Source organism: Festucalex cinctus, chromosome 13 (genome assembly GCF_051991245.1).
Source record: "Festucalex cinctus isolate MCC-2025b chromosome 13, RoL_Fcin_1.0, whole genome shotgun sequence".
Taxonomy (NCBI): domain Eukaryota; kingdom Metazoa; phylum Chordata; class Actinopteri; order Syngnathiformes; family Syngnathidae; genus Festucalex; species Festucalex cinctus.
The window spans coordinates 9,651,385-9,674,371 of NC_135423.1; the positions used below are offsets into that span (position 1 = coordinate 9,651,385).

The 22,987-nt window shown below is 42.2% G+C and overlaps 3 protein-coding genes across 5 annotated transcripts; 2 read left to right on the forward strand and 1 right to left on the reverse strand.

The window, feature by feature from the left end:
• The first annotated feature begins 1,599 nt into the window (after positions 1-1,599).
• il15l (interleukin 15, like) lies at positions 1,600-6,487 on the forward strand. 3 transcript variants are annotated; one of them, XM_077540865.1, is made up of 4 exons: positions 1,600-2,035; positions 3,015-3,062; positions 4,286-4,456; positions 4,702-6,487. In XM_077540865.1, exons 1-4 carry the CDS (start codon positions 1,904-1,906, stop codon positions 4,834-4,836), a joined length of 486 nt encoding a protein of 161 aa, XP_077396991.1. In that variant the 5' UTR covers positions 1,600-1,903; the 3' UTR covers positions 4,837-6,487. The 3 variants fall into 3 exon arrangements, with proteins under 3 accessions (XP_077396991.1, XP_077396992.1, XP_077396993.1); XM_077540866.1 differs by having other exon boundaries at positions 3,018-3,062; XM_077540867.1 differs by lacking the exon at positions 3,015-3,062.
• Positions 6,488-6,580: 93 nt separating this feature from the next.
• triap1 (TP53 regulated inhibitor of apoptosis 1) lies at positions 6,581-7,361 on the reverse strand. The gene has a single exon (XM_077540868.1). The coding sequence runs from the start codon at positions 7,278-7,280 to the stop codon at positions 6,966-6,968; it is 315 nt and encodes a 104-aa protein (XP_077396994.1). The 5' UTR covers positions 7,281-7,361; the 3' UTR covers positions 6,581-6,965.
• On the forward strand, positions 6,998-22,985 carry supt5h (SPT5 homolog, DSIF elongation factor subunit). The gene is made up of 29 exons (XM_077540864.1): positions 6,998-7,738; positions 8,678-8,831; positions 8,925-8,993; positions 9,310-9,321; positions 9,397-9,466; positions 9,828-9,896; positions 10,128-10,193; positions 10,257-10,287; positions 10,348-10,416; positions 10,601-10,852; positions 12,004-12,093; positions 12,173-12,243; positions 12,323-12,428; positions 12,712-12,802; positions 12,886-13,022; positions 13,444-13,599; positions 13,687-13,833; positions 15,123-15,269; positions 15,336-15,461; positions 15,555-15,639; positions 15,707-15,814; positions 16,726-16,828; positions 16,951-17,057; positions 18,219-18,324; positions 18,504-18,662; positions 18,965-19,133; positions 19,655-19,852; positions 21,317-21,412; positions 22,629-22,985. Exons 1-29 carry the CDS (start codon positions 7,652-7,654, stop codon positions 22,767-22,769), a joined length of 3,222 nt encoding a protein of 1,073 aa, XP_077396990.1. The 5' UTR covers positions 6,998-7,651; the 3' UTR covers positions 22,770-22,985.
• Positions 22,986-22,987: the final 2 nt, after the last annotated feature.

The window sequence follows — 22,987 nt, forward strand, 5'->3', positions numbered from 1 at the left end:
CCAACGCATCTGATTCCAATGAACAGGGTCATTATCAGGCTTATGCGGAGCTTGCTGATGAGCTTCAGATGTGTTGGAGAAGGGAAATATCCAAAACCCGCAGGACTCCGGCCCTCGAGGACCGACTTTGGACACCACTGATGTAGAACCTCCAATGCACAGAGCAGATCAGACTTGTCCATGCTCACATGGATTGACATTCGGCTGTTGAGCAAACTCCAGCTACTAATCAGGATGCTGCTGCAGTTCACGGCCAGCACTGACTCCATCCTCACCTCCTCCGTTACCGTGTGTTGGTTGCCGTTGGTGCCACTGCCAACGAGGCACTTCCTGAGGAGGTGATTGGCTGTAAACTCCCATCTATCCCGGACCATGTGGGTCGGATAATCACTGACCCCGCTCACCGTCACCCTGGATGCAGTCTGTTGGACCCTCTCCCGCCACATGATCAGTTTGTCACCCTCAACTATCAGACTCATGAAACCGAAACAAATGCCTTTATGTTACATGTTCCTGGTTGTAAATGTACCTTTCACTGCCAATGGCAATAAAATCAATTGTGATTCTGATTGTTTGTCTGTATGTGCCCTGTGATAGACCAGCAACCAGTCCGCTGTTTTCCATCAAGTGTATTGTGACTGACCAGTGACCACTCCAATGTTTGTCTGTAGGTACCTTGTGATCCACTGGCGACCAGTGTGTGGTCCATCTAGATTCTCGATCTTCCTTAAGGTTTCTTGGCAATCTGTCTGTTGTTTGTCTATAGATACCCTCCAATTCACTGATGACCAGTCCAATGTTTGTCAAGATGTACCTTGTGATTGACTGTCAACCAGTTTGTTGTCTGTCTGGTACCCTGTGATTCACAGCGACCAGTCCATATTGACCAGCGGTGTCAAATCCATCCAGGTCGATAAAGCTGGGCAAAGTTTGGCTTTAGACACAGGTTCTTTTTACTCAAACTACAGGTAAACAAGCTCATTTATGGACGGCTTGCCGACCAATCACAGGGCACGGTGCTAGCAGACTGGTCGGCAGTCACTTGCAGGACATATCAAAACAAACTCTGGGCGAGCTTGTTTAGCTGCCGGTTGAGTCGAAGCATCTGTTGCAGCTAAAGCCAAACTGTGGCCGGGTTTTGACTTTCTGGACCTGAACTTGACACCACTGATCTCGACTTAGATTTGTCTAAATGTGTCCTGGACTTGACTGGTGACCAGTCTGTGGTTTGTGTAGCTCTTGTCTTAGATTGACAGGCAAACAATCCAATGTTTGTTTTGATGTGTCTTGCAAGTGACGTCCAGTCTGCTGGGTCTGCCGCCTGTTGATTGGTCAGCAGGTGTTCGGAATTTGGCCTGTGATGCCAGTGACCATTCTGTTGGAATGAAATGATTATAAAGAAGTTCACTGAAGGTTGCTTAAAACGCCAAATGGATCTTTTTGTCGTCATGCTGGTGCAGGTGGCGACCAATGAGGATGTGCTGGTCCATGGATTGCTTCACTTGAGGGAAACAAGGCAAATTTTTTTCTTTTTTTTTTCTTTTTTAAACACTCACTCACACACGCTTACATCATGTAAGCCACACGTGGTCTCCCAGGCGGAGAAGACAATTTGAGTGACGAAATGAGGCGTTGACGTCGAGAGCAGAAGGGGAGGAAGAGAGACAGACGGGGGGTGGTGAAGCTGCAGGCGGGAGAGCATTTGGCCAGACCGCAACTACACTCACAAGCACACGGCAGCCAGCCATCGCTCGTTTGCAAAATTTGGACATGTAACATGACGTTTGGTGGACATGTCTAACATGAATAGAGTCCCCCCAAAAGTCTCGAGAAGCCATCGGAAGTCTGACGTTGGCTTTGGTGTAGTTGCCCGCCTGCCTGCCTGCGGAAAGACGAGTATGACATGCTGAGAGGAAGGCCAGCGCTCGCCACCGTTTTGTGCCTCGCTTGGGTGCTGCTTGGGGACGGGGCGCGCATCCATTGCAGCTGGGACTTGTTCAAGCGAGTGAAGCGCCTCATGGACGACGCCGCTTCGGTATGACACTTGATCGATTGGTTGTAGTGCGCTTGCCAACTATTCACGGAGCTTCACATCTTCCACGCTTTGTTTTTATTTTACAGTTTTTTGTTTGTTTGTTTACATTATCCTTGGAAGGGGAAGTAAGCTGTGTTGTAAGCCTTTTTCTTTAATCGATTTTCTTCTTTTTGCTTTGTTAATCCTTAAATTTTTATATCTTGAAATCCAAAATGGAATGCTGATTTTTTTTCCCCATAAAATTGGACACGTGCAGCAATAATGACAAAATTTTGTCGTTCGGTTTTAAATTTTAGATTGTTGCTAAATTGGAAGCGTCTTTTTCGTCTATATGAGTTAGGTTACAGCCTACTCCAAAGTGGATTTCTAACTCAACATTTTTGTGCCAACATAATGATAACATTTATTCATCAATTCATCCGGTCATCCTCACTCGGGTCGCGGGTGTGCTGGAGCATCTCCCAACTGTCGATTTGGCCGAGAGGTGGGGTACAGAAACTTTTCCAAATGTTTTCAATGTTAAAAAAAAATATATATATAGGCTATGCATATAGGAGAACTCACAGGGGCTGCTCAAGAAAACGCATCGGTAAAGTAGTGAGCAAAGCCGATAGAATAGGCTATTTCTTATAGCTTTTATTTGTAATAAATTTCCACAAAACGACAGACGTTTTTTTTAATCATTCCAGTTCAACGTCATAACTTCAATTGCAGACATATGCCTTAAAAGGAAAAAAACAAACTTCAAAAAGCGACAGACGTTTACGTTGCTTATGAGCTCAATAGTGTCACCAAAATATTGGGAACAGTGAGATGGACTAGGGTATTTATTTGAAATGGTCAATCAAGTCAGCATTATTATCTTTGCGATAGCTCAAGCTGCCGCGAAGTGCACAGTGTATCATCAATCTAATCAATCACGTGACAACAAGCCGACAGTTTATCAAATGTGTTGTGCGTCTTTGTCCGTCTCCCTCAGCAGTGTGCAGATTGCAAGTTGTACACCCCCAGCATCAGCGACTACATGGTACGACCCTCTTGTCTTTTCTTTTTCTTCTTCCCTTTTAACTCCTTGGCATCGAATTTGGTACAGACATGGCAGTCACGAGAAGATCTACAAAAAAAAAAGAAAAAGATAGCAAATCCCGGGATGGCGCTACACCGGAGCTGGGCTGGGGTGGGGGGTGCTGTATAGCACCGTCAAAATCTGTGTAGCCCCACTTAAGATCCTGCAGCATTTTGATATTCTGAAAACACCACCAGTCAATCCCCCTTTTAAACCCAGGGAGAAGAAAAAAAAACCTGGAGTCAAGTCTGATTTTCAGTTGACTCAGATGCTTCCAAGCTGATTTTTAAGAGATAGATGGGGGTGGGGGAATCAACTCTTGAAGACGGTTTGATTTAGTAACACGGATTTTGACTTTAAAAAAAATAAAAAATAAAAAGTATCAAAAAGCCATTAACAACAACCTAGGTTTGGTAGAAAGGTCTGTACTTAGATACAAAAAAAGGCCCTTAAAGACCCAAAATATATGAATCAGATGAATGATGCTAAACTGTGCAATTTTCGAATGGTGCTCATGAATTACATGTGGTTCATAAACTTCATCTGAAGCCAAGTCCCACTGTAACTGGGTTATTTGTTCGGCTATATATTTGTTTCTTTAATACAATAACAACAAGATCAATAAATGTGTAATTTTGGCTCATACTTTTCCAATATTAGTGTGATTTTCATGTGATGATTCAATGTTTTTATTTAAATCATTTTTTTGGATATCAATCTATCATCTAATCATTTCTATTTTTAGATATTTTGTAATTAAAATTTTGTATCTAATTTGTGTATTTAGTTGCCATTTCTTCTCACAATGATATTTAAATGTTTATCCTATTTGTTTTTATCCAACATTTTTTTTAACAATTAGTTTGGTATTTCTTACCAATATTTATTTTTCAAAGTAGTAAAAGATTAAAAATACAGTAGTGTTGAAAAAAATACCAAAAAATGATGAAAATATGGCTAAAAATAATAGTATTAGTAAAAACTGCACAGACGGTTTAAAGAAAGAGGGAACATTTCAGATAGTATGGCATTCAAATAAAAAAATGTGGTACTGTTAGCAACCTAAATATATTTCTCTCGCAAATGTGTTTTGGTCATTTCTGCCTATAGGTGCACTTTCTGTCATGCAGTCCGTCTTGGTGTACTCAATTTACCTTGTTCTTCTTTTTTTCTTGTTTTGTCAGACGTGTCCCAAGGACACACTGAATTGCTTCTCCACAGAAGTCCAAGTTCTCCTCATCGAGTGGGAAAGAACTGATGAGGACATTTTGAATGTGCAGCGGGGCCTCATGTTCTTAAAGGACCAGCACAACCAGTTGAGCAGAATTGATGTCACAACGGAGGCACACAACCGAGTGAGCAAGCAGGAATTGATGTCACAACCAAGTGCAGGAATTGATGTTGTGCATGAATGTTTTTGTATTGGTTTTCACCAATCTTGACATACATTACGTAAAATCATGATGCAGACATGTGAAAACAAAGTGATTCAACAAAGGTCGACCCCGTGAAAATCGGTTGAGAAATGAGCGACGGTACAATTGCATATGGCGTCTTTCCTGAATCTTATCAAGTCCCCGTTTGTTCCCGATTTCCATAGAGCGAGACCGCGTGTGGTCCGTGTGAACTCCACCCGGAAGAAGGGGTCAAGCTCTTCCTGGAGAAACTTCTTCAAACTGTGGAGGCCTTCAACTCGGCTTGTAGTGTCGGAAATTTGCCCCCTGCTGGCCGTTAGTTAAACCACACCTGCTATTTCTACAAATCTCAGAAGCGAAAGATTTTGCCTGGGAACTGGAAGTGTCTTCTTTCTGTCAGCTCATATTTTCTTAGTCTTTTTATCTGTTTTTTTTTTTTTTTTTTTTTGCTGTTAGCAGATCTTATTATTCAGTAGGCATTTTTTTCATCAGCAGTAGCTCTTCTTTTAGCCATCTGTCATCTTTTTTTTTTTTTTAGCAGCTATCATCTCGTTTTTATCAGCTAACCTGCATGCCTTTTAACTGCAAACATCGCTTTTTTATAAATTCACAGCTTCTGTTGGCAGCTATTCTCTTTTATCAGTTAGCATCTCTTCTTAGCATCTCAGTTAGCATATCCTTTTTTTATCAGCTCCATTTTTTTTTTTTTTCAATGATGTCTTTTTTTTTTTTTTTTTTTTTACCATCTCTTGTAGAATCTCTCCTTTAACTGACATCGGCTATCACGTTTTTATATTAGTGATCATCTCTATGACTATTTTTCTTTTTCTTTTTCATTTTTTCTCACATATAATTTTGTCTAATACAGTAATTTGCATTTTATTTATTTTATAATGTTGCACCTAGTTTTTTTTTTTTTTTTAATTGAAGTTATTCTTGAATGTTTTCGTGATGAAAAAAAATCTTGAGGTAAACTAATGATCTTTTTCCCCTAAGGATTATGCAATTTTCTTGAAAACAAAAAAACAAAAATATGGCTAATTTCCTATAAGGTATTTTCCTCAGGGGGAAAAAAACAACCATCGCGTAAAAGACCTTTTTCCCAAATTTAGACTCTTTTTCTTTTCTTGAAAAATGTCTTTGCCCTAAAAATTAGATTTTTGGAAAATATACAAAATGTTTTAGGGGATTTTTAACTTTTGTTTGGGTACAATTTTTATCTAACTTTGATACTGTTTAATTGTAACAAAGTATTTTGCTATATTTAAGCAAATGTTACATGCACTGGCTTTCAAGAATATGAAATACTTTAAAGAATAAAAGCTCGGGCCTTAATTTTGGATGAACACTCATAGGCCTGTATTTCACTTTTGTGGTGCTCCTTGCTGTCAAATTAGTTGAAGTAGGCTACCACTTGATTATTTGATTGACACGTCTAAAATGATGAAGCGCTCGCACCTCTTTGTTTTTGTTTTTCAAAGCAACTCAGTATCTCTTGTTGAAACGCTGCCGACTCTCTTGTCAATATAACTCGGCAGCGCATTCTTCACCAGTGACTGAGTTGTGGGAATGTGACGCCTCAGAAGTGCGATAAGACTCTCGTGGACAAGTTTCAACAGTTCTTCCCAAATTGTCCTTCTCGTAAAAAAGCAAAACTTGTCAATATAACTCGGCAGCGCATTCTTCACCAGTGACTGAGATGTGGGAATGTGACGCCTCAGAAGTGCGATAAGACAATTTTGATAGTGCTTGCTTGTTTTGGCACATGTGCGAGCTAGATGTGATATTTCGTAAAATCATATTCCAAATAAGCCTTCTCTGGGAGGCATCCAGTTTGTATGAGAATGTGCGCCTCTATTTATTTTATTTTATTTTTTGTTACGACAAGCAACCCAGGAAGAAGAGAATGCGAATTACATTTTATTTTACTACAGTAGTATTAAAAATAAAAATAAAAAAATTCCCTGGTTATCGTGGCTTTGCTTTGCTTCCATTATTGATCCTTCAGACAACTTGCAGACCAGCACACGTTCACGTTTTTAAATCACAAGTCAAGGAAAACAGTTTGTTCAAATATTGTTCCATTTACTTCAAAAATAAATTGCTGACAAAAACTTATTGTAACACTGAAGAGAATTTGCAATATTGATGCAGATTAAATGAATAAACTTAAAGTCGAAGCACGTGACGAGCTGGAGGGGCCCCGGGCATCTGCATGTGAAAACATAAAAACCCCAAATGTTCACCTAGTCCTGGATTGAGGTTTTCTCTCTGTCCCGCCTGTAGTTGCGCGGACAGAAAAACAAGCGCAAGTGCGCCATCTGTTCAAGTCCGTCGACTGCGATCTTTAGTGCGCATGCTGACTCGGAAGAAGCAGCAGCCAGTTTGGCACGTTTGCGCTCGTTATCGATGGGACGGGGGGCGCTCGTCTGGTTGTTTCTCGTCTTTGTCAGCCGTCGGGCTTGTCTTTGTTGGGGCCCATGAAGTCCAGGCCGTCCACAGGGATGTCCTTGTCCTTGATGGCCTTCTGCACACAGCGCTGGTACAGCCGGAAGCTGTCCGCGCACGGCTCGGCGCCTCGTTCTCCTTTCAGGAACTTGTCGGCAAACCACCGGTTGAAACATTGGTCGTACTCCCGCTTGAGCTCCGTACAAGCCTCGCCCACGCTGTTCATCTCCCTCGCCACGACAAAACCCCCACAATTGCCCGCAAAAAAACAAGCAAGCGGCGAACTCAACCAGACTTTGCGCTGCAGTGACGTCATCCTTCCTTCCGCGTTCGCAGCCACCCTAACTCTCGCGAGATCGGCCAGATCACCGGAAATCTCGCGATCGATCCCAGCGGCTGCGGGAAAGGACTGCGAAACAAGGCGACATTTTCATTTTCGCCTGCTTTTTCTCACCGCCAATCGATCGACTGCAGAGGGTCCGTACCACTCGTGGAGGTCAAGAGCGCGTCGCCGTCTCGAAGCTCTCGGAAAGGCTTCGTAGGTGTCAAAGTAGACATCTTGGACCTGCTGCTCGGCCTCGCCTGGCGGCTGTTAGCTTAGCTTTAGCACAGCTGGTTGCACTTAATTTAAACGACGAAGCAAAGTTGTCCTGAGGTTCGTCTTCATTTGCGATTCTGCAGTCAAAGATGTCTGACAGCGACGACAGCGACTTCTCCGACAACCCGAGCGAGCGCAGCAGCGATGGAGAAGCCGAAGAGGCGGAGGAGAACGAGGTAAGCTCGTGCTAACGCTAATGCTAATGCTAATATTGACAAAAACAACAACAACGACGATGAAGACACTATTGCACGCCAGACTCGCTGTCATTTCGATGCACGTTTGAGCTTAAATTTTACTTATCAGGCTGCACAATCATGGCCATTGGCAAAAACGATAAGCGCAGTTATTAATGTGCTGTTATTCAAAATTAAAGTGAGCACATCTGTCACAGTTATCAGTGCCACAAACTTTTCAAGTAAATGAAAATGGATGATCGTTCTACAAAAAAAGATGAATAACACACACACACACACACACAAAAAATCTAATTTATCCACTAATTTTAATTTTACTAGTCGCTAAAACGCAAATATGTTGCCTTGCTCTCAGCAATTCAGTGAAGGAATTTTGAATTTAAAAGGTCTTAAGACATTGAATCTATGGGGTATATGCCACGGAAGAGGCGGGACTGTTTTTTGCACAACAGTTTGTTTCCGGTTCGGTTTGCGACGTGTGGGCTGCGTCAAAAATACTTGTGCTTCCGACTTTGTGCCCCTAGGTTGCGCGTTCGCAACCTGGACCGGAAATAAACTGATGAGCAAAATCACGTCCTGCCTCTTCCGTGGCATATATCCCATTAAATTGCGTAACATTTAAAAAAATGGCATAATAATTTTGAAGAAAATCGCTAATGAAATCGAAATCACAATATTTGTCTGAAAAATTGCAGTTCAATTGTTCCTAAAATTGTTCAGCTCTAATACAGATTAATTTTTTTCTTGTGTTTATTCAAAAATAATTGGGACGAGTACCTTGAAAAATAACTGCATATTAAATCTCAATGCAACATTTGAGGACAAAAGATTCACAATTAGATCATTTTCAAAGTCCCTGACCCTAATTAAAGGCTAGTTTGCCGAGCATGTCATACGAGATTGCGTGTTGGCATCCAGGAGGAGCCGGGAAGCCCCGTAGGCAGCGACAAGGTGGCCGAGGAGGAGGGCGAGGATCTGGATGACGAGTACGATGAAGAAGAGGAAGAGGAAGACGATGACGACCGTCCACGGAAGAAGCCGCGTCACGGAGGCTTCATCCTGGACGAAGCCGGTACGAAATCTCGCATTTGATTTTTATTTTTGTAATTTTTCTCTTTTAATTGTCTCCTTTCTGTGACCTTTCAACTCTTCTTTCTTTTTGCAGACGTGGATGATGAGTACGAGGATGAAGAAGACCAATGGGAGGAAGGAGCTGAGGGCATCCTTGAAAAAGGTGAGGATGTTGTACGCATGAATGCAAATCGGCTCTAAAAATACATCGGTACCTTCAGGCTCGGCGACGTGGCAAAATGAATAATCAGTATCGTTTTTTGTTTTTTCGTCCAATCTTGATTATCGTCATGTTTTTTTTGTTTGTTTGTTTTTAGTCTCGTTTTGACGACAACTCAAATTATTTGGGGTAAAAATCCCGATTGTGTTGATTTTTATGGTATTTCCCTCATTCCTCCATTATGCCTCCTGTCTCCTTGTTGCACTTTTGTAACACTTCATCTTGCCTCCTCCTTCTCTGCCGCCGTGGTCCTGCACAGAGGAGGCAGAAGGTAAGTCTCGGATCTCATGTAAGACTTTGATGTTATTGTGTAGACGTCAGTCTGATGACAACGGCCTGCTTTCAGTGTCTAACATCGACCACGTGGTCCTGGATGAAGACCACTCGGGTTCCAGGAGGCTGCAGAACCTTTGGAGGTGCGGCAAAGTTCATTTCAATATTTGTCTGTGTTTACAATAGGGCTCCAATGGCTTCAGATTTCGTCGTCATCCACTGCTAAGGTCTAGTCAACTCGGATTAATTTTATTATTTCTCTTCATAGTTTTGCCGCTTTAAAAGTGAAGTCAGCCTCTAGCTTTAGTAGTCAGCCTTTGGAACATGTGTTGGTGTTACCAAACACACCAGTTTCTGACTGAAAAGCTTTTTGTGAAAAGAAACATGCTAACTTTTTTTTTTCTTTGCTTTTGTGACACCTCAAACTATAAAATGACCAAAACAAAGCAGATAAAGAGCTTTTGATGGTCAAATAAAGTGTGCGTGCGTGTTTGTCATGCGCAGAGACTCTCGAGAGGAGGCGCTGGGTGAATACTACATGAGGAAGTACGCCAAGTCCTCCGGAGGGGAGCAGTGAGTATTTTGTGGTGCATTTTTGACATATTGGGCTTTACTTATGAAGTGAACGTGTTCCATGACCGCGCTCCTTCAGAAATGATTGGAAACAAAATTTGGCCGTTCCAGGGCCATCTTGTTCTCTGACTCCTTGTGGTCGGATTTACTTTCTTGTCTTCAGATGAAGTGTCCTTCAAAAGTTGTTCCAAAAATCAATATTGCAGCATTTTATTTTTCTGTGGTGTGCAGCTACTCGGGAGGGTCAGAGGAGCTGTCAGATGACATCACCCAGCAGCAACTGCTTCCTGGCGTCAAGTATGTAAACACTCGCTCAGACTCTCTCTTTTTATTTGTTTTAACTGTGTTTGTCAATATCAGGGATCCTAATCTGTGGACCGTCAAGTGCAAGGTGAGATATGCGGGCACGCATGCAAACTTGCGCATTGCTCATGCTGTTCTGTCTTCTCAGATTGGGGAGGAGAGGTCAACGGCCATCGCACTGATGAGGAAGTTCATCGCCTATCAGTTCACGGACACGGTAAGAAGCTTGTCTGAGAGTCCATAGCTCGGTTGGGAATGGCTCACCATCCACATAATGGATTTGGGAATGCTGAATAATTCCCAACGCAGGAATCATTCGCTCTCATTCCCGACTGGAATTTTACTGTATGAAACCAAAACCCAGTTTTAACCTGCTGCGCTTGATTGTGGACCCCCTGTAGCCGCTCCAGATCAAGTCTGTGGTGGCCCCGGACCACGTGAAGGGTTACATCTATGTGGAGTCCTACAAGCAGACGCACGTGAAAGCCGCCATCGAGGGCATCGGAAACCTTCGTATCGGCTTTTGGAACCAGCAGATGGTTCCCATCAAGGAGATGACGGACGTCCTCAAGGTGGTCAAAGAGGTCACCAACCTGAAACCCAAATCCTGGGTCAGGCTCAAACGAGGCCTGTACAAAGACGACATCGCACAGGTGACGTTGCTTTGACGCCGTGTAAAGTCAAATGATTATCCACGCTATCAAGCAAAATATTTACATTTCCTTTAGGTGTAAATGAATCTTGACACATCTACGTGTCTACCGATATACATTTGTTTGTGATGCGCACCTGCTTATTGATACCACCACTTTCCTTTCTGGTATGATACCACAAATACAGTCAAGTACGTCAAACGACTAAAGTATCAAAAGTATCGATGTTTACTTTTGAGAATGGATCTTGGTGGCGGTGTCGATCGCTTACGACTCTTTCCATCAGGCGAAATGGCCGTCTGGGAACACTGCGGATTGATTGAGCGATTGATTGAGCGATTGATTGATTGATTGATTCCCCCACCAATGCCAGAGCAAGTACACAAATATTAACTAAGTGTGAAAGTTGTGTAAAAGAAATTAAAACGCAGATGTATGATGCATGCAACTTTGTCCTGTGCCACCATTAATATAAGATAGCATCAGCGTCTCACTATCCTTCATACTGCTGTGCAGGATTTATCAGGATCATAAATCCACAAGTTTTTCAAAAAGGTTCCAGCTAAAATAGCTGTTTTTCATTTTAAGTCTTGCATGTTTTGAAAACAGCTCAATTGTGACTAGAAATCTTCTTCTCGTTTGTTTAAAAATAAACATTTGACAGTGGAACATCTTTTTAAGGGACTAATTAGGGGGAGGGCTCGTGCGTTAGAACCGCACGGTCTTCAATAGTGGCCTATTTTCCGTTGTCTAAAATCAGCCAGTACAATACGCAATTGGTTTGTTCTTTTCTTCATGGCCTAAAAATTCCCAGTACAGTACAATATTATTATTAAAAACACTGAAAACGGTTTGAAAAGTTGATCCAAACTTAGCTGGCTGGTGCTTGGCGGAAGTGGGAGATGATAGTTGGTTGTTCCAGCCGCGGCTTTAGTGCACTACTGCACACGTTACGCTTGTATGCATCTTTTTATTTATTTATTTTTTTATTTTTATTTATTTTTTTTTATTTTTTTTATTTATTTATTTATTTATTTATTTATTTATTTATTTATTTATTTATTTATTTTAGGTTGCATGACAGCAACTTAATTTCCCATCCAGTTGTTTGCAGTTTGGGTTCCACTGAAGTTGTCTTGCTTCTTCTCCAGGTGGACTACGTCGAGCCCAGCCAGAACACCATCTCGCTCAAAATGATCCCTCGCATTGAACTGGACCGCATCAAAGCCAAGATGAGCTTGGTAGGGCACGCACGCGTAGGCAATCACACGCAAGCGCTCACACGTTTAATGTATCGTCTGCTTTGTTGTGTGTCGACAGAAAGACTGGTATGCCAAGAGGAAGAAGTTCAAGAGGCCTGCTCAGAGGCTCTTTGATGCAGAAAAAATCAGGTCCACACAGCGGGCACCTCAAACAAGTGGCACATCCATCCCAGTACGTTCGAGTGACGTGTGCACATTTGATTGACAGGTCGCTTGGAGGGGAGGTCAGTCATGATGGCGACTTCATGATCTTCGAGGCCAATCGCTACAGCCGCAAAGGATTCCTGTTCAAGAGCTTCGCCATGTCGGCTGTGGTGAGCAAGAAATCCTACGCACCATTTAAATGATTGATTGATTTATTTGACCCAACTTCCAAGGCTGCAAGTAACTCATATTTTATGAGGATAAGCGATAAACCATCATCTTGTGAGAATTGGTGGCACGTTTTGTTTACATTATTTTTATCTAACTGATCAATTAAAAATCTGTGACAAAATGGATCTGCCCTAAAGGCAGTCATTTCTGTACCACTGTTGTATTATATCCGGCATCATGTGAAATGATCCATTTGCTGCTCATATGCGTCCTCGCTGATAGATCACAGACGGCGTGAAGCCCACGCTGTCCGAGCTGGAGAAGTTTGAAGACCAGCCGGAAGGAATCGACATGGAGGTGGTCACCGAGTCAGGTTTGTGACAGGCTTGTTTGTGCCCTAAGATCTGCGCAATGTGCAACTTGGCGACACGCGGCTGCGTTGGTGTGTGCGTGCAGGCAAAGAGCGTGAACACAACCTGCAGGCGGGTGACAACGTGGAGGTGTGTGAGGGGGAGTTGATCAACCTGCAAGGAAAAATCCTCAGTGTGGACGGCAACAAGATCACCATCATGCCCAAACATGAAGACCTCAAGGTACTCACACACGTTTCTTTTAAGAGCGGTGCTTCTCAAACATCTGCCCAAAGTTTCGGGGTCGCTCCACTCAACTATTTGCTACAGTGCCATATCATAAAAAAAAAAAAAAAAAATAATAATAATAATAATAATAAATACTGCGTTTGTTGTTTGGACTGAGACAACTCTAATTTTGGTTTTTGTAGGGATTACATTTTTTTTTCTTTAACAAAAAATATGACTCAATGTTTCAACTCTTTTTTTTTTTTTTGCAGAAGAATATGAATTTTGTAACATGACTTTTTTTTTTTTTTTTTCTCAAAAATAGTCAGCTTTTTAATTCCACCTTTATTTTGCGTTCTTGGATAATTTTTTTCCCCGTAAGGGTTCCTTAAAAAATGCGAGAACCCCCCACCCATTGAGTCATCCTTGTGCGTAGGACCCCCTGGAATTCCCAGCTCAAGAGTTAAAGAAATATTTCCGGATGGGCGACCACGTGAAAGTGATCGCCGGTCGATACGAAGGTGACACGGGCCTCATCGTACGCGTGGAGGAGAACTTTGTCATCCTCTTCTCAGACCTCACCATGCATGAGGTAAGCTTGTCCCATCACCGCTCTCAGGATTTTTTGACAAGCTGCTTGTTGATCATCTCCCTTCTTTTTCCCCCCCTCATCCTGCAGCTGAAGGTGTTGCCCAGAGATCTGCAGCTCTGCTCAGAAACGGCATCTGGTGTGGATGCGGGGGGGCAGCACGAGTGGGGGGAGCTAGTCCAGCTGGACCCGCAGACGGTGGGCGTGATCGTGCGGCTGGAGAGGGAAACCTTCCAGGTAACTGCGCCTCCTCAATTGGACTACACCAGATCCTTCTCAAATTTTTGCAGTTCTATGTTTTGGATGCCACTACTAGTCTAAACACGTTCCAGTTAATTTTGCACCGGTGGAATAAAAATGAAGCAGATGAATTCAGTATTTTATCCAGCACAGCCCCAGCACTGAAATTGATGTCAAAGTTGCCTCGGGTTCGCATTGCGACGTCACATGACGGCGCTCCCGAGGGCGCTTTGATGTCCAATTCAGGTGCTGGATAAAATGTCCGTCACCCCCCTTCTGGTGGAGGGAAATCCTTTGCCTTAATTCTTATTCCACCAACGTGATGTTGATTGTGTTACACTTTAAAACACGCTTGAACTTATTAAAACACACTTTTTGGAAATATACCTCAGTGTCTATTCTCTATTTGGCTTTAAATATAGAATCACTTTGAGGAGGGAAAAAAAAAAAAAAAAGACTCGCTTGCACACTCCCAGTTTAATGTCAAAGTGAACATAAACCAAAATCATTCAACACCAAAATGGTTGAACTAAGGCTGCACTGCAACTAAACGTTTTTTTTTCTTTTTGTATATATGGTTAAATCTGTGCATTATTTTTTTCAATTAACGAATTAAAAAAAACAAAAAAACAGCAGGACATTATTTCAAATTGACTGCACAAATTGATTCTGATTAAGTGACTGGTTTGGTCTTTAACATCCAACAGAAAATCATCAACAATGGTAATAACTGTTTTTCAAAGGAAAATCATATATTGGAAAAACACAGAAAATAAGTCTGCTATCATAGACAACAGCAATGTGAGAATATTTATTTTTGAGAGGCTGAAATTCAGCAGATTTGGACAAACAAGTGGAACGGTGAATGGAAATAGATGGAGGTTAATTCGATGGTAAATGAATTGTCAATTAATCAAATAATTCGCTTCTTGCTAGCATATAATCAGACATGTGGGGCGGCAAGGCTCAGTGATAGAGTGGTCGTCTCCCAACCGTGTCCTTGCGGGTTCTATCATCAGCCCTTGTGACCACAAGTGTCCTTGAGCAAGACACTGAACCCGGATTTGCTCCCAATGGACCTGGCAGCATCTTGCATGGCAGCAGACAACCACTAGTGTGTGAATGGATGAATGCGAGACTTTGTAAAGCGCTTTGGGCACCATATGGTGTCGATAAAAAGCACTCCATTTTCCAAATGTCTAAGATGAGCTCATAGAAGTTAGCATAGATGTTCCAAATCGCCCATAGCTCACTGGTGACTTGGGTTGTGGTCCTCCTTCTGACAGGTGTTGAACATGCACGGCAAAGTGCTGACGGTGCGCCACCAGGCGGTCAACAGGAAAAAGGACAACCGCTTTGCTGTGGCCTTGGACTCGGAGCAGAACAACATCCACGTCAAAGACATCGTGAAGGTCATCGACGGGCCGCACTCGGTAAGGATGCGAGGGACTCGCTCGCTTTGCTCCTTTCTTGCCATATTCAAGTTCCCGCCGCCGCAGGGCCGCGAAGGCGAGATCCGCCACCTTTTCCGAGGATTCGCCTTCCTGCACTGTAAGAAGCTGGTGGAGAACGGGGGAATGTTTGTCTGCAAGACTCGACACCTGGTGCTGGCTGGCGGATCCAAGGTAAAGTCCACTTTAAATATTACTTTGATTGAGAATGATTGAGGGGTGAAAAGAAAGACATTTAATTGTTTTGTGATATTTGTGTTGTTTCAGCCCAGAGACGTGACCAACTTCACGGTGGGCGGCTTTGCTCCCATGAGCCCTCGCATCAGCAGCCCCATGCATCACGGAGGCGGCGGTAAGTGGCACCTTGCGCCCCTCGCCAAACGCTCCGCTGCCTCGTTTGATGCCAGTGTCGCCTGCAGGTGCTCAGCAGCGAGGAGGCGGCGGAGGCGGCATGGGGAGGGGCAGAGGGCGACGAGACAACGAGCTGATTGGTCAGACGGTTCGCATCTCGCAGGGTCCATACAAAGGTAACTCATAGTCAGTTTTCACCAAGCATACGATTTGCGATATTAACCTGATTCAAATACACTTTGAAAGAAAGCCCAAGTGTTTTAGTAATTGTGTATACAAGTAGTAGGCAGGTATTCTGTAACGCTTGTTTTCATTTCACACAGTTGTGCAAATAAGCAGCTTGTTTCTTACGCCCAACTGAAGTTTACTGTAGAAAAACAAAATCAAACAAAAAGGAAAAAAAACAAAAACAAGAAACAAATAGGAATCAAACATTGTTTATTGAAACTTTTAAATTTTCGAACAAACTATATCAGGGATGGGCAAGCAGGACCAAGTACATATGTGCAAAATACATGCTCTTAACATATTTCATTTTTCATAATGCATTTCTCAATGCAACAACTAGCTAACGAGCTATACTATGATGAAAAAAAAACATGCATAAAAATGAGTATTCAAGGGTGGCACTAAACTGCTAAACAGCAAACCAACATTTGTGCATTTTGTCACAAAAATCAACTCGCACCAAATTTTAATATGATTGAGGTAATATGTTTGTCCTACATATTCCAAAACTATAAAAAATTTATTGGGCCTACTCGTTTAGTATAAGACCTGGTGTAAGCCATCTAGTGGTGAATGGTGTTATTACAAGTCATTTGTATCCACAGTTGGGTCCACAATTTTGCCCGGTTGCTCATCCCTTGAACCGGTATGCTTTCATTTAAACAAAGTCCATTGTAGCAGACTTTTTTTTTTTTTTTTTTTTTTTTTTATTTATTTATTTATTTATTTATTTAAAACGCATCTGATTGGGAAAAACTCAATCCAAAAGCTGGTCGAGAATGCACCTTCTCCACTCATTGAATTTCATTTTTAAGCTTCATGTGAGTCTCTTTCAAGCTATTCAGTTTCCACCCTCTAGGTTACATTGGTGTTGTGAAGGACGCCACAGAGTCCACAGCCCGAGTGGAGCTTCACTCCACCTGTCAGACCATCTCTGTCGACAGACAACGCTTGACCACCATGCAAGTTGCCATCTTGTTTGTTTGTTTGTTTTTTTTGTTTTTTTTTGGTTTTTTAAACTCTCCTTTGTTTGTGAGCCAGGACAGCTTTCTTAACACGGGCACGCTGCTCTTCTCTCCTCCAGGGGTGCGCAGAAACACAGCGGCATGACCTCCACCCACGGGCGCACGCCCATGTATGGCTCGGGCTCCCGGACGCCCATGTGCGGCTCGCAGACGCCGCTGCACGACGGTGAGGCCATCGTTGATTATTTGAACCGATCAAAAGGCTAATAAACAGGAGCCACATTTATTGCAACATGCTGCTGCCACGGGCTGATGCCAATGTTGAAAATGTCATGAAGTCATTGGGCGAAAGGGAATTACGTCGTTAGCGGTTGAATGAAATAGCTGTTATATGTGGGCTCCCTCTAGTGGTGCTCAAAAGAAGTGTTGCGCTTTCAGTTTGTTTGCGTTTAATGTTCAAGATGATTTTACACTTTTACTTTGGTACATTTATTTTTAATTTGTACAAGAGATTGTAATTTTAATCTTTTTTTTTTTTTTTTTTTTTTTTAAATTTCAGGGCAGTTTTTTTATTTTATTTTATTTAAACAGTCTTTGTATTTTTACAGAGTAATTATTGTATTGTTATTTTTTTATTTAAACAGTCTTTGCATTTTTACAGAGTAATTATTGTATTTTTATTTTTTTTATTGAAAATTTATATATTACTAATACTATTTAAAAAATGTTCTTTTTTCCCTCCCCATTGGGGTAATTTATTTTATTTATTTAACCAGGTAAAATGTTTGAGAACTAATTCTCAATTACAAACCTAACCTGGACAAGAAGCCCTAACAGGAACATACAACACAATACGCAAACATCAAAATAAAACAACAAAGCACAAGTATAAGCAAAGAAGAGAAGGACACTTGTGCTTTTATTAACAAAAGCAGGTATCGACTACAAATTCATAACGTTATCGTTTTGGAATATAGAGGTTGGATCTCATAAAATTGTATTTTATTTCTGTGAAGTAGCAACTTTATTTTAGCTTCTAATATTTTGACCTTGTTCACTTCAGTGTCAACTCACAATTAATCACCATCATATTGTAGTGTCCCTGTCAAAACCAGCACTGGCCTTGCACAATTATGATCAATAATTATTTAAAATTTAACAAATTTATGGTATGCTGTATTATTTAAGGCTTTAATATACTCTATATTACTTGAGCAGTTAATTTTTTGCATGTTATTTTCTTTGTTTTTGTTTTTAAATTGCAAAATTGTCTTTGTTTTTTTTTGTTTTTTTTCCCCCTTTCAACTGAAAGCACATGCTGTGTGATAAAGTGCTATACAAATGAAGTTGACTTCATTCAGTCGTTTGTGTGTTTCCTGTGGAACAGGAAGCCGCACGCCTCACAGTGGCTCGCAGACGCCACTGCACGATGGCAGCAGGACGCCTGGACAGAGCGGAGCCTGGGACCCCAACAACCCCAACACGCCGTCCAGGTGAAGTACACGCACGCAATGTTGCTTTGATTGAATTTCCGAATGAGCACAAGGGCCAAAAATTTAATCCATTTGAGTTTGAAGTGAAGCCGCATCATGACAAGATGTCAAGCAGTGCAAATTGAGCGCTTTTGCTATGCACGAGGCTGATGTGAACGTACGTGAATGGCGATCCCCAGGAACGAGGAGGAGTACGACTTCGGCTTTGACGACGAGCCCTCGCCCTCGCCTCAGGGCTACGGGGGTACGCCCAACCCCCAGACGCCGGGTTACCCAGAAGTCCCGTCTCCGCAGGTCAACAATCAGTACAACCCTCAGACGCCGGGCACGCCTGCTATGTGAGTATCTGCGTGCACGATTGGACACTCGCTAATTAGGTGTCATCACCACTATCATAGTCATCACTTTTTGTTTTTGTCTTTCAATTTGAAACATGTGCCAGGTGCCATCCTCACATGGACACACATACACATTAGTACACTACCAAATTGTTGGAAAATCACCATGCGATGGTGTTTTTTTTTTTTTTTTTTTTTAAGGCATCCTTAAATAGGAAAATGGTTTTGTTTTTGTTTTTTTGTCTACATTTTTGTCTATTGCTGGTGTCAAGCATTCCGGATGCCACCTTGTATCCGTGCAGGTACAACACTGAGCAGTATTCTCCCTACACGGCCCCCTCGCCGCAAGGCTCCTACCAGCCCAGTCCTAGTCCTCAGAGCTACCACCAGGTGGCGCCCTCGCCTGTAGGCTACCAGAACACGCACTCTCCAGCCAGCTACCACCCCACCCCGTCACCCATGGCCTATCAGGTAACCTCTTTGCCCTGAATCAACATGTCACATGACTTGCTCAGACTTAAGTGGCCAATTTTAGGACTCACGGCATGATGTTGGGGAGGGGGGGGGGACAATCCCACCCAGTTAACTCTTTTACTGCCACACGTAATGGAAAAAAAAAATCCAAACCCCTGCACAGTGCCATTTTGTTGATTACATTTCATTGTAATTCCATACACCAGCAGCCCATTGAAAAGAGACACAACACTGCCATCTGCTGGCCATAGTTAGGTGGTGTTTTTGATTCCACAACCCATTGACCGGGCAGCGCTGCATTTAGACGTTGCTCCGTCCATTGACAAAAAAAAACAAAAAACGTAGTTGACGTAATTTCACGTTTATGGCAGCATACATCATGATTTTACTAATCGTTATTAAACGTTTTTGGCAGTCAAAGAGTTAAGACTTGAGCGACTTCTTTCTACCGACTTGCGCACGCGTGACTCTCTCTCACACCGTCGTCAAAGTGACGTTGCGAGCGTGTGACCCCGCAGGCCAGCCCGAGTCCAAGTCCGGTGGGCTACAGCCCCATGACGCCCGGAGCACCCTCTCCTGGTGGCTACAACCCCCACACGCCGGGCTCCAACATCGAGCAGGGCGGCAGCGACTGGGTGACCACCGACATCCTGGTGCGGGTGAAGGACTCCTTCATGGACCTGATGGGACAGACGGGAGTCATCCGCAGCGTCACGGTGAGGAAAACGGGCACTTCTTCCGTCAGTTGCCGTGACGACGATGCGAATAAAGTGAAGGCTCTGCCCTGCTGCAAATTGATGACAAACCCAAAAGATGGCCGCCAAGTACTGTTTCATGCTCGGCCAGGTTTTGGCCTAACTAAATGGTAGGGGTGTGAATTGCCTAATACCTGGCAATTTGATCCGTATCACGATTCGATATCGATTAATTCCAATACGACTCGATAAGTCGATTATTGGGATTCTTTTTTTTTTTTTACTCAAATTTAGACAATACTAATTAGTAAACTTGTATATGTAGGCGGTAAGAATTGTATGAAAATTGAGGCTTATAGCTGTGAGCCAGCTATAAGGCTTAATGTTCCATTAATAAATTTTTCCATGCTTATCCTAACTATCAATTTGGCTGCATATTGAGTCGATAGAATTGCACACTGCAATATCGCAATATATCACCGAATCGATTTTTTTTTTTAACACCCCTACTAAATGGAGACCATGCCCTTGGTTTAATGTAATTGCTTGGTATCAAGCTGCCACCAGATGGCCCCAAAGTCCTATTTTTATATTGAGCATGGCCTAAGCTAAAGAAAAAAAAAGTGAATAACAGAGTATGGTCCAGCCCCTAAACTGTAGAATTGACAATTCATTCCCTGTTATTTATAAGCTAGAGAAAAGACTGAATTGATTTGATTACGTACTTGATATTATTGCTTCTTCGAAATGTTTTTGTTTGTGCTTATTTTCAAAAGCAATGTTTTTTTCCCCCAACAGGTAGCACTTGTTTTCAATTTTTTGAAGGGGAAAAGGGAACATTTATAACTGTAAAAGATTATACGACCACTGGTGATTTTTTTTTTATTTTTATTTTTTTTTTTAATTATTAAAACAGATCATAGAAGAGGGGAAAAAACAAACTTCCATCCATTTTTTGCTCATGTTGGAGCCTCTCCCAGCCGACAATGGGCGGTAGGCGGGTCACCCTTGAACTGATCGCCAGCCAATCACAAGGCATACATCAACTTATTTCAAATAATTTCTTTTTCCCCTATTAAAAGAGGAAAAAATATTAAAAATCCTTTTTTCTTTTTTTATTTATTTATTTATTTATTTATTTATTTATTTATTGCCAAATGGCCCAGCCCTACATTTCACAATGAATTATTGTATTTTTCGCTTCTAACTGACCATTGTAAGAAGAATCAAAGCTTGACTGTGCTCAAACCTCAAGATGCATTTTTGCTTGTCAGCATCTTTGGAAGCAGCTGAAAACGTTGGCGACATGCACATTGACTCAAGCAAATGGCCTGAAGAAAAGCGTCATGTTTCTTTTGAGAGAAACTTGTGGAAAGTTGGCAGATGCCAGATTGCTATCAGTGCAAAAGAAAAGGCGGATGAAAGGCATCCCCATCGGGACTTGTGACGGACTCGCCCTGCGCGCTTTTTTTTTTTTTTTTGCAGGGCGGCATGTGCTCCGTGTTCATGCAGGAGTCGGACAAGGTTGTGAGTGTCAGCGGCGACCACCTGGAGCCCGTCACGCCCACCAAGAACGACAAGGTAAGTTCTCTCAAAAAGCAGCAAAGGCTCATCATCCATCCCACAGCAGCAAGTGACCAAGTACAAATACTTACTTTGTCTGCTTCCATCGTGTCCAATTGGCCTAAATTTCACCAGCAACTTCTCTTGACGCATGCTTTGCAAACGTTTCCAGCCATAGCAATGTGTTCATAAACGTACGAGACCAGTCCTTCTCAAACTTTTGACACCAAGCACATCCATAATGACAAGATTCAAATTAGGAACCTTCTTGTTCTTCCACAACGATAACTTTTTTTTTTTTTTTTTTTTTTTTTTTTTTTTGGCAAACTGCCATTAAATCTGTCATTTGCAGTTTCAATCCCGCTTCCAATCTCAAAAGCGCTGATGCGTGTCAGTTAATATCAAGTTGGTCACCCACACTACTATTTTATAGATATTTAATATTCAGGATGTACTATAATGTTATTTTCAACCGATACTGATAAACCAATAATTTAGAAATGCCGATAAGTTTTTGCAAAATTAACATAAATACAAATATACTTTTAAGTCGTATTATAAGTCTAACCTAACGTGTACAAATACATTGAAACTTTTGTGTAAAAGCACCATGAAGCTGAATTTTATTGATATCTCCGCTTCAAAGACAACCAATTACTCATTTTGAGTTTGCTAAAACAAAACAATCATGTTTTTAAAATGCAAAAAAACAAAAACAAAAAAGAACTGCAAAGTAAAGAAAGCCCACACTGGCGACATGATGCAACTTGTGTCAACAAGAGGTCGCATGCATTATGATGTCACAAATATGCGACCGTACCATAGGAGAGGGGAGGGGTTGAGGAGTTGGACACAATTTGAGCCACAACAATAACAACAGATGGACCAGTGTGGCATGTCAATTATTATCAGGGGAGTTTTTATTATCTGGTTTATCTGTATGATGTCGAATTGGTTCATAATTGCCGATAATTATCAGTGAATTTCTTTATCTGGTTTATCTGTTTTACGTCAAAGAGTCCAGAGTAAAATTCCACTTAGCACTAGCTGCTCTCCGTGGCGGTTGGGTCATGTGACCGCGGAAGGTCGACTGACTCGACTGCAGCTCTCATTCAAGTGAATGCATGGATGGATGGGGCGCAAAGTTTCACTGTAATTTAGAAGAAATCTTGCTTTCGACTTGTACTTTGACCGAGAAGCACGTGTGAGTTGTTTTGCTGCCTTTGGCTTGCAGGTGAAGGTGATTCTGGGAGAGCACCGCGAGGCCACGGGCACCCTGCTAAGCATCGACGGGGACGACGGCATCGTGCGCAAAGTCCTCGACAACCAGCTGATGATCCTCAACTTGAGGTTCTTGGGGTGTCTGGGCCACTGAAGGCCAACCCACCCCAGAAATAAAAAAAATCACACAAATTCGGGTTTGGGGGTGTCACATCACACTTTTACTACAATTGCTTGTTTTTTGTTTTCTCATTTTTTTTGTCCTTTGTTAGTTGATTGGCTGAATTCTTACCAGCACTTTCAGATTTTAGTTGCTTTGTGCCCATCCACACACAGATGACGCCAATAAAGTATGAAACAGGCCACATCAGA

Bases quoted from the DNA above. Each gene is read 5' to 3' on its own strand.
- il15l (XM_077540865.1), top strand. From the start codon at position 1,904: ATGCTGAGAGGAAGGCCAGCGCTCGCCACCGTTTTGTGCCTCGCTTGG. The intron at 2,036-3,014 runs GTATGACACTTG...CGTCTCCCTCAG, and splicing joins TCATGGACGACGCCGCTTCG to CAGTGTGCAGATTGCAAGTT. The intron at 4,457-4,701 runs GTGAGCAAGCAG...CGATTTCCATAG, and splicing joins CAACGGAGGCACACAACCGA to AGCGAGACCGCGTGTGGTCC.
- supt5h (XM_077540864.1), top strand. From the start codon at position 7,652: ATGTCTGACAGCGACGACAGCGACTTCTCCGACAACCCGAGCGAGCGC. The intron at 10,853-12,003 runs GTGACGTTGCTT...CTTCTTCTCCAG, and splicing joins ACAAAGACGACATCGCACAG to GTGGACTACGTCGAGCCCAG. The intron at 15,270-15,335 runs GTAAGGATGCGA...CCGCCGCCGCAG, and splicing joins TCATCGACGGGCCGCACTCG to GGCCGCGAAGGCGAGATCCG.
- triap1 (XM_077540868.1), bottom strand. From the start codon at position 7,280: ATGACGTCACTGCAGCGCAAAGTCTGGTTGAGTTCGCCGCTTGCTTGT.